General features: G+C 41.2%; 1 protein-coding gene across 4 annotated transcripts in view; it reads right to left on the minus strand.

Moving 5' to 3' along the window:
• The window catches only part of LOC122887425 (tensin-3-like), a 34,995-nt gene extending 24,370 nt beyond the window's left edge, over positions 1 to 10,625 (minus strand). For 3 of the 4 annotated variants that reach the window (XM_044220639.1, XM_044220637.1, XM_044220635.1), the window contains exons 1-2: positions 9,781 to 10,625; positions 239 to 409 (exon numbers count right to left, since the gene is read on the minus strand). In XM_044220639.1, coding sequence (XP_044076574.1) covers positions 239 to 388 — 150 coding nt within the window. In that variant the 5' untranslated portion in view covers positions 389 to 409; positions 9,781 to 10,625. The remainder of the gene's footprint in view (positions 1 to 238; positions 410 to 9,780) is intronic. The other variant, XM_044220636.1, reaches the window with a different exon arrangement.
• Between the last annotated feature and the right edge of the window lie 24 nt (positions 10,626 to 10,649).

Here is a 10,649-nt window from a genome sequence, read left to right on the forward strand (position 1 = left end):
CTAAAGAGAACATACAACAAATACCAATGACTTAAAATGTTGCCTCTAAGATTATTGCATCCTGCCTTAACACTGCTTCTTACATTAGCATGTGAAAGATGAACTATGCACTCAGAGATCAATACTCATGTCAATATCCCATGAAAGCCCATCAGCCCTGACATCAATACTGTTTGCACTTTGACACTTCAGTTCATTTCAAAGTGAGACAGCGAGCAGCACATGGACAAGCACTGACCAGGTAATTATCTGCATGCTTGGACTTGAGCATTCGTGTGACGTCCTTCAGGTTGTGAGAGTAGATCTCCTCTGAGCACCCCCGGGGGAAGGACACAGCGATGATACGCTCTGTGATGTACGTCAGGTCGAGTTCATATCCCTCCTCCATCCTGAATCTTGGGACTTCCTGCTAAAAATAACGAAGCAGAGACACACATGGCTCAGGCCCTTCAATTACCTCACACCAGTACCACCTTGAGCAGGTGACTTTGCTCAAGTCAATATTTGATAGTCAAAGTCCTCAGCTTGAGTCATTGTGTCCAAATTTCCCACAGATATCTTTAGAGAATGACCTCAATTCCAGATAGTACAACAGAGGATGTCTTGTTTGCACAGAAACGGTTGACAGTGTGTGTCACAAATACTGTACTATATATCAAGGGCTTTGAACACAAACACATGAGAGATGATTGCCATTTATATCTACCGCAAAAAGAGATACAGGGCAGTGGTATCAAAAGATTGAACACCAGCAATCTAGTTCCCACTGTCAGTCAGTCAGTCAGTCGGAGCAACAATGACAAAGACAAAAAAAACTTCCAAAGAACTCCGGTTGAAACCAGTTGCTGTAAATCCCTGAGTGATGGCGTGTCCCTGTGACCACATTGGCCATGCACTTCCTGCAGTGGTGGTCTGCAGAGAGCCCATCTCACACCACTACATCCACAGACACATCCCTTATTCTCTTATCGAGTCATCTCTGCATGCTGTGTGCTGGTTGTTGGCCGGAGAATAGCAAAGTGTTGCCTGCTATCACTAGAGGTGACACTATTGGTCGATCAATCAATAAGTCAACTGACAACAAATTAGTTTTTTAACAAGTGAACATAAACATTTGCTGTTTCCAACTTATTAATTGTGAGGATTTGCTGCTATTCTTTGGGGGGGGGGGTTTTATATGCTTGTCAAATTAATATATTCAGGTTTTTGGTCAGACAAAACAAGCAATTTGAAGTCGTCATCTTGAACTCAGCTTTCTCGGTCAATATAGCATGCACTGAAGAATTTATTGCTTCAATTGACTACATTTACCATCAACACCGACTGGACATCCACATAAAAAGGTGCAGAATTTTCCCTTTAAATGTTAGATTCAAGTCTACATTTGGGTAAATTGGATAAAGATTCTTTCTCTATGAGAATAAGCTACCTCATTTTATTAAAGAGTGTCAAGACCACCCACCTCCTATAACGCAAAGGCTACACAGTGGCTGCTAGATAGTATTCCCTAATAGAATGTGGATATCTTAATATGTTTTACTTTTTAATTTATTGATATTTCCATTTCAACCTATGTCATACAACCATTGTCTGTTATCATTTGATTTAGTTTTTGGGTGGCTATGACGTTTTTTACTTTGTTCGCTTTCTGAAAAAATTCATGTGACTCAATTTTCTAGTTTTTACTTCCAATTTTGTAATATTTGTTTATGTCAAACATTGAATGCCTGTCTCCATCTTGATAAAGGTTGGTGGACTGTGAAGCACTTTGTAGTTCTTTCTAGGGGTGAAACTAACAATTATTTTTATTATCTCTTATCTAGCCATCTCTGCATGCTCTGTGCTTGTTATTGGCCGGAGAATAGCAAAGTGTTGCCTGCTATCACTAGAGCTGACACTATTAGATGATCAATCAATAAGTCAACTGACAACAAATTGGTTTTATTTATTTATTGATTATTTTCATTAACGAAAAATCAGCAGATTAATTTGTTGACTAACTGATTGATCGTTTCATGTATAAAAAGGTTAAAAAAAATAGTGGAAAATGTCCATCACAATGTTCCAGAGCCCAAAGTGACGTCTTCAGATTGTTTTTATTGTCTGACCAACAGTCCAAAACTTAAAGATATTCAGTTTAAAATAATGTCAAACAAGAAAAAATGTGATAATTTTCACATTTGGGAAGCTGGAAACAGCAAATGTATTTACACGATTAATCAATTAATCATTATCAAAAAAGTTGCCATTAATTTTCTGTCTATTAACTAATCAATTAATCGACTACCACAGCTTAAACCAACCCTCAGAGCAAAATGAAAGAGACCATGTGTATGAAGAGGTCATCACTCGGGGGAAACAGGGCTGGGTGTTTTGTGTGTGTGTGTGTGTGTGTGTGTGTGTGTGTGTGTGTGTGTGTGTGTGTGTGTGTGTGTGTGTGTGTGTGTGTGTGTGTGTGGTGTGTGGTGTGTGGTGTGTGTGTTGGTGGAGGTGGTGGGAGTCGGGGGAAGAGGTCCTCGGGGATTGCTGGAACTAATGGCGGGGTTAGTCTATTTCCCCTGAGACTCTGAGGGAAAACTGTTGACTAATGGGAAATTAATGAACAGGTCGGCCAGTACTTAGGCTCTGTGTATCTCTAGGGCAGGGGCATGGGAAGAAGGGTTATGTTTTGGAAGTACTGTGCTAACTGGAGATGGGAAGGATATCTAACCAACACTTAACCTCAATGTGACCCAGGAGTGTGAAAAAAATGTTACTTAATTAATTTGGTGGTGCGATCATGAGTATAAAGATCGGTTTTAAGAGGTAAAGTTTCAAAAAGTTTGACATTTTGGGAAACGCTTATTCACTTTCTTGTTGAGAGTTAGATAAAAAGTTTGATAAATTGAAGCCGTTAGTGCCAGTAGCTGGTTAGCTTAGCATACCATAATGACTGGAAACGGGTAAACAGCTAGCCTGGCTCTGTTCAAATTCTTCCCACAAGCACATCTAAAGCTCACTAATTAACACGTTATATCACATGTTTAATCCATACAAAAGCCAAAGTGTAAAAACAATGCTTTACAGGGGTTTATGGGCCTCTTTGTAAGCCGGGTGCAGTAACTTCCAACTTAACCTGTTTAGGCCAAAAAATATCCCGGCTCATAATCCCCCGTAAAAAAAACACGTGCTTTGCACAGTAGGCTAGCTGTTTCTCCCTGTTTCCAGTCTGTATGCTAACCAGCTGCTGGCGGTAGCCTCATATTTAACAGACAGGAAACGTGAGTGATATCAATCTCCTCATCTAACTCTCGGAAAGAAAGCAAAAAAGAGTATTTCTCATAAAGTCAAACTATAAAATAACTGATTAAATAACTAATTTCAAGGTAACTAAATAAAGAAAAATAAAAGGTTCCAACCAATTTAAATAAAACTAGGGCTGAAACGATTCCTTGAGTAACTCGATTACTAAAAATCATCGATGCAAATTATTTGCATCAAAGCTTTGTTTAATCCATATAATTACATACAGCGCACTGTGTTTTGAAGGATAGTAAAGAATGTAGGCTACGTTATTTATGGTTATATGTAATGGCTAGTTATGTAAATCAATATGGTAGCTGAGCTAGGTTTTGCTCAAGAAAATAACCACAGAAAATAAAATGCTGCAGTCAATTAGTGAAATCCATTCATGTTATTTATTATTATGATCGTCACAGTTCCTGTCCACTCATTTTTGCCTCCTACAAATGCCACATAGAAGACAGTAAAGCCTTAAAGCAAAAGGTTTTTCAGAACATGTTTTCTTTAACACCCAGAATGTAATATGGCACTTAAATAACTAAATTGGTTTAGTTTTGACATATAATATTATTGTATTCAATTTAAGCAATAAAAATTAAGATTTTTCTAAAAATCAAACCACTTAGTTGTTCATTTTAAGAGACCTGTCTTATTTTCTCTTTTGCATATTTACTATTGCTCTTTAATAAAGCAAAAGTATTTATTATCCGATTACTCAATTAATCGATGGAATAATCGGTAGAATACTCGATTACTAAAATAATCGATAGCTGCAGCCCTAAATAAAACCCATATGAATGCACAAATGTAGCTAATACATCACATTATAAAATAAATCAGAAAACTTCTAAATATTAGCTTGAGGCTTATTAATTTAAGATGAATCATTCATGTGCTTTGCTGCAGCAACCAACATCCTTTTCCTATTAGACCTTTCACTTCTCCCACTCATCATTCAAGCTAACATGAGCGACTTGCCCCAGCACGCACTAAAGATAATTGGTCTTTAATTTGCACTGCTTTTGTTCCTGGTTTGAGGCACAACATTAACTCACAAAAGGCAGAAAAGGCAGTGCCAAGGAACAAATCCCGAGCCCACCCATGGCACTGTGAGAGCAAGGCTGGTAGAGGAGTGGGGTAGGCAACGCGATTCGAGAAAATGGGCTATCAGGTCTACTGTGGACAAGCTACAACAGGTTTACTATGGTCAGGATGTTGGGGGATTAGGGTGTGTCTGGCTCCCCCAGCTCCAGCCCCTGCAGGTAAGAGCTTGACTAGGCTGCGTGGGTGCTGTCAGCCACGTTCACACATGCATGACCATCACTTGGGACCAGCTCCAAATGCCTTTCTTTCAATTACCCGGAACAACGCTGAAAATAAATTAATCAGACATTCCATTTATGAGTAAAAAGACAGACTAGGAAGGCATATTAAAGTGCTGGGAGGAAGCCTGTTTCTATTTCAGGAGCCACACCCTTCACCTGGGCTGCACTGTATGTGTGTAGGACATAAACTGCATAGAGAACTGTCTCAAAATCCATACAATCATTAGTTATACCCTAACGGTTAAATCAGAGCCTAATCATGTGAACAGTGACCTCATAGTTGTTTTCGTTTTTGAGTCCATTGTGGTGACAACAGTTGGCAAAAACTTTGCATGCTTGTCTAAGACTCTCCCGAGCCTGGGGTTGAGAAACAGCAACTGAATCAAAAACGTGAAAGTTTGTTTATATGTGATTAGGCTGGTTGCTACATGTCTGTCCTTGTAGGCTCCCTGACTGTCCTTTTACATTAGCAATTTCAGTGTGGCCATCATCATACAGATTGCTTTTACATATTTGTACAAACCAGTGGAAGAGTCAATACAGTATAGAAAGTCATGGTCAAACAAGGGCACGGGAATATCAGCACCGTGGCAATGACCATGAAAGAAAGAAGTTAGGCTTTAATGACCATTTGGGCTGCAATTTTTTAGTCTGTAAAATGTCAAAATAATGACAAAATGTCATTACAACCATCAAAGCCCAAAGTCTCACCAAATGTCCCCAAGCCAAGCCAAGGATTCAATGTTATGAAGCAGATAAGTGTTTAAATCCTTATAATGGAGAAGCAGCAACCACCAAACTAGTCTGGTTTTACCAAATGAGTAACTTAAAACGACCTAATCAATGAATCCAGATTTAAATAGATCGGTTGCAAATTAGTAAGAGTGCAAAGTGGTTTAAATCAATTAAGGACGCCTAAAATTTCCACAAACATTACGCCTGCACACATATAAATGCAATCAAAGCATCCCTTCCCCCATTCTCGCTCCAAAATCAAAATGAATTGCTTCTGTTGGCTCCAGCTTCTAGTTTATGATTGACATGTTGTGGCAACAGCCTCCATTTTGTGACAACTTAAATATTTTTATAGGTCCATTAAACTGAAATTATGTGACTGAAATTAAAAAATGGGTGCACTGATATTCCTCACTAACCGGAGGGAAGAAAAACACTTTTTCCAAAAAAGCACCAAACTCCTTGTCACACCTTAGCACAAACTTTATCTGGTATAGACTGCAGTGCTGCTACGACTACGGTTAGAGCTCGTTTTTAAAGTGGGGTGATAAAACTCATCCAACCCAGCATGTAGGAACTGGCTCTGTTTTGCACCTATGGAAAAAGCAGCTAAACATACAGTACATTACTGTCTCTTTGGGAATCTCTGGACAGATTAATGATCTCCTAAGCTGTTTGTCTGCAAACCTGAGTAACACCTAAAGTCCCATAAATGCTTCAGGAAGTCTGGCTGCCTGTGGGGCGACTGCTGGACTGAAGTTTTTTCTTTACTTAATGCAGTTGTACTAAACTTAGCTACATTTTTCCCTATTAGCTTTATTTTTTTGTTTGCCCAGCACATGAAAAGAACTATTCATGCATGTTTACCACTCCATCAGATGACAGGAGTTGGACAACCAGAACAGATTTGTTTCTTGCCCTTGTCTTCTGGCTGTAGCCCCTAGTATTTAGGGTATTTAGCATTCATATCTATCCAGAAAGTATTCACAGCACTTTACTTTTTCCACATTTTGTTATGTTACAGCCTTATTCCAAAATAGATTCAATTCATTATTTTCCTCAAAATACAATTCTACAAACAATACCCTATAATGACAGCATGAAAGAAGTTTGTTTGAAATCTTGAAATGTAAATTTATTAAAAATAAAAAATGAAAACAAATCACATGTACATAAGTATTCACAGCCTTTGCCATGACACTCAAAACTGAGTTAAGGTGCATCCTGTTTCCACTGATCATACTTGAGATGTTTCTATAACTTGATCGGAGTCGACCTGTGGTAAATTCAGTTGATTGGACATGATTTGGAAAGGCACACACCTGTCTATATAAGGTCCCACAGTTAACAGTGCATGTCACAGCACAAACCAAGCCATGAAGTCCAAGGAATTGTCTGTAGACCCCCAAGACAGGGTTATATCCAGGCACAGATCTGGGGAAGGGTACAGAAAAAATTCTGCAGCATTGAAGGTCCCAATGAGCACAGTGGCCTCCATCATCCGTAAATGGAAGGAGTTTGGAACCACCAGGACTCTTCCTAAAGCTGGCCGCCTGGCCAAACTGAGCGATCAGGAGAGAAGGGCCTTGGTCAGGGGGGTGACCAAGAACCCGATGGACAGAGCTCCAGCGTTTCTCTGTGGAGAGAGGAGAACCTTCCAGAAGAACAACCATCTCTGCAGCACTCCACCAATCAGGCCTGTATGGTAGAGGGGCCAGACGGAGGCAACTCCTCAGTAAAAGGCACATGACAGCCCGCCTGGAGTTTACCAAAAGGCACCTGAAGGACTCTCAGACCATGAGAAACTAAATGCTCTGGTCTGATGAACTCTTTGGCCTGAATGGCAAGCGTCATGTCTGGAGGACACCAGGCACCGCTCATCACCTGGCCAATACCATCCCTACAGTGAAGCATGGTGGTGGCAGCATCATGCTGTGGGGATGTTTTTCAGCAGCAGGAACTGGGAGACCGGTCAGGATCGAAGGAAAGATGAATGCAGCAATGTACAGAGACATCCTTGATGAAAACCTGCTCCACAGCACTCTGGACCTCAGACTGGGGTGAAAGTTCATCTTCCAACAGGACAACAACCCTAAGCACACAGCCAAGATAACAAAGGAGTGGCTACGGGACAACTCTGTGAATGTCCTTGAGTGGCCCAGCCAGAGCCCAGACTTGAACCCGATTGAACATCTCTGGAGCGATCTGAAAATGGCTGTGCACCGACGCTCCCCATCCATCCTGATGGAGCTTGAGAGGTCCTGCAAAGAAGAATTGGAGAAACTGCCCAAAAACAGGTATGCCAAGCTTATAGCATCATACTCAAAAAGACTTGAGGCTGTAATTAGTGCTTCAAAGTATTGAGCAAAGGCTGTGAATACTTATGTACATGTGATTTTTTTATTTTATTTATTTAAATAAATTTGCAAAGATTTCAAACACTCTTCTTTCACGTTGTCATTATGGGGTATTGTTTGTAGAATTTTGAGGAAAATAATGAATTTAATCAATTTTGGAATAAGGCTGTAACATAACAAAATGTGGATAGAGTGAAGTGCTGTGAATACTTTCTGGATGCACTGTAATAGCCACCTAATAACTTTGATACCATCAGCTTCACTGTTCCAGACCGCCTTGTATTCATACTTGGCACGAGCACATGCCTCATACTGTGGGATAACATGTCCACAGTGACATAACAGGCTGGTTGAAGGGCCCGGAGAGGGACAAGGCTACAGTTTGTTCTGGCCTTTTCCTGTCAGGGGCTCTATATGTTTGAGCTGTGGCTTTGACACCCACTCACTGCTGAAGAACTGAAATAAACAAAACCATGAGAACTATTGGGGGGGGAATAAATAAAAACTGCCATGGGAGGGGGGAGCTGGGTGTTTTTAGTAAGTTTATTTCATAAACCTGGAACCCTAACATGTATTTGTCTCTCATTTTGATGAGATATTTTGAAGGGAATAAAAATGATAGCCCTGGTTCTGAGCAAATCTGTGCACCCTTAAGGCTCCTAAAGTACTCCCTAATTACCGTTTTCTATCCCAAAGTCATAGTGGAATGTGTTCCAAAATGGATTGTTCCCTCTCTCCATCTCTCTTTTTCTTTCCCCCCTTTCTTGCCATTCTTTCCCCTTTATTGCTTTCATTCTCCTTCCTCCTCCAGGTCTCCTTCTCTGTTTAATGGCTTACACATGTCAGCCAAGTGGCCATGGCACTGCTGTGACAAAGTGAAATACCCAACTGCTCCATCCCATGCTGTTCCTCCCAGGGTTAGATCACAGTGTTCTGCTTACAGTACACTACCCCAACCCTCTGCCAACCCACCTGTCCAAACCACACTATCAGTATCCCCATTCATCCGTCGCTCTGCCAGCCCTTTGTAATTGCCGCCTGTTATCAGAGAGGAAAAAACTGACACTCTGGTTTCTGTTTCTGACGCACATTTCTTTTGCCTTGAGGGCCAGATATTGTTCATACGACTCTGACCTCCAAAGAGAACCACCAACAAAAGCTATAATTGCCAGTTCAAAAATGTTTCTCCTGTCTTGTTAGGTCTGTAATTAAAGCTAATCTTGAAAGAGTTTTACCCTGCAAAATGTTCGGAACAACCAGCATGGTTTATGTTGCTTGAAAGAAAGGTGCACAGGAGGGTGTAAATGCAGGTGTGTGTCTGATTTCCAAGCAAGGGAGGGACTGATATTCAGGTGAAGAGGGCTGAAACTGCTGTGATGTAAGGACACTTGTACATGTCATCAACAATGGCTGCCTGAGAAGCATAGCCTTAAGGCCACAAATACCACGCAGCAGCTGTAGCTCAAAGAAAAAAAGCAAAACTCATTCTAATTGTCACCATCATTTATCCAACAACAGAGGAGTCCAAACAGTCAACAAAGGACAGAAAAAGCTTGTTTCTTTTGGAGCTCTATAGCCTACAGGGTACTAGTCTTCCATAAGAATCTCACATTATAAGAAAGGTCTCCAGTACACCATAGCCCACAACAGCAAGGAGCCCCAAATTATAGCCACTGCAAAACACAATTCATTGAGGAAGACATTTAAAATCTTAAAAGACTCAAAGAGGTCAAGCCGAGCTTTAGGGAGTTAAATTCACAGGCTGTAAATAATACTTTTACATGAAGAAGAAAAAAATGTTTGAATGTCTTCTCTGTCTTCGGGGTGCTGCTAGAGCACAAGCACACACACCCCTGGTTTTAGTAGGACTCAGAGCCAAAGTAAACAGAGAGCAGTGCCCTGTGTTGCACTTTGAATAAATGAGCACACTCAGTGAAATGTGACTGAGCGAAGGGTTAAAGCGGTTGAAAGGTACTGCAGTGTGTGGAGGTCTAATCCTGCTTTTAAGTACTGACCAGCGCGACTTTAAAACCCTCCCTGCTAAATATTGACCGTGGAAAAGCTCCGACACCGTGCCTTACCTTTCAAACTTAAAGCGAGTACTTTGATTCTTCTTTTTTCCCCTTCTGTTTCCCTTGGGGAAGAGTGGGGTAAAGTCCTGATCAAAGAGCCCTCAGCCCGTCATACAGGCTTAATGCAGGCTGAGAGGCTCATTTTCCTCTGCTGGAATCTGCTCTCAGGTTGACCACAGCCGATTCTGTGAGCTCACTTCGTCCCAGCTGCACCCGGCGCTTTCTGTGGCTGTCGGTGATAAAATGGAAGCCTTTGCTCGGTTCCTGAAATGCTGTTGCTTCTCAGCCCCCCGCCCAGCACACTTCCTCCAGTCCAGGCTGCCGCTGCAGCCGCCACAAGTCCTGGCACGGGATAGTCCTCCCACTGCGCCGCTAAGGCTGTCTCCCTTGTTCCCTCCCCCTTCCACTCTACCTCCCCTCTCTATGGCCTCCCCCCCTCTGCCTCTCTCCGTTTGTTCTCACCCTCACCCGTCACACGCAGACGGAGACTTCCTCCAGAGGACCCCCCCAAAAACCCTTCACATGTGGACAATAAATAGGTAGCAGTAGTAGTAATAAAATTAGCTTTTTGGTGTATAGTCCATGATATAATTATAAATGTTTCAAGTCAAGTTTTATTCATGTAGCCCAAAATCACAAAATTGCCTCAAAGGGCTTTAATGCCCTTTATGTTCAAAAAGTTATGTAAAATTGTTTTACTCTGTTTCAGTGGTGCAATGACCAATAGGCTATATATAGGGTACATTCAGTTATTGGCAACATAGTTGGGTTTACCCTGTTTGGGCCAAAATGCACGATCAAAGATCAATGACTTCATAAGTAATTGCCTTTTTAGTTCAAATTTTCACATTCATTATCATACAACTCCTGTGGTGTCT

This window comes from Siniperca chuatsi, linkage group LG13, assembly GCF_020085105.1.
Source record: "Siniperca chuatsi isolate FFG_IHB_CAS linkage group LG13, ASM2008510v1, whole genome shotgun sequence".
Lineage (NCBI taxonomy): Eukaryota > Metazoa > Chordata > Actinopteri > Centrarchiformes > Sinipercidae > Siniperca > Siniperca chuatsi.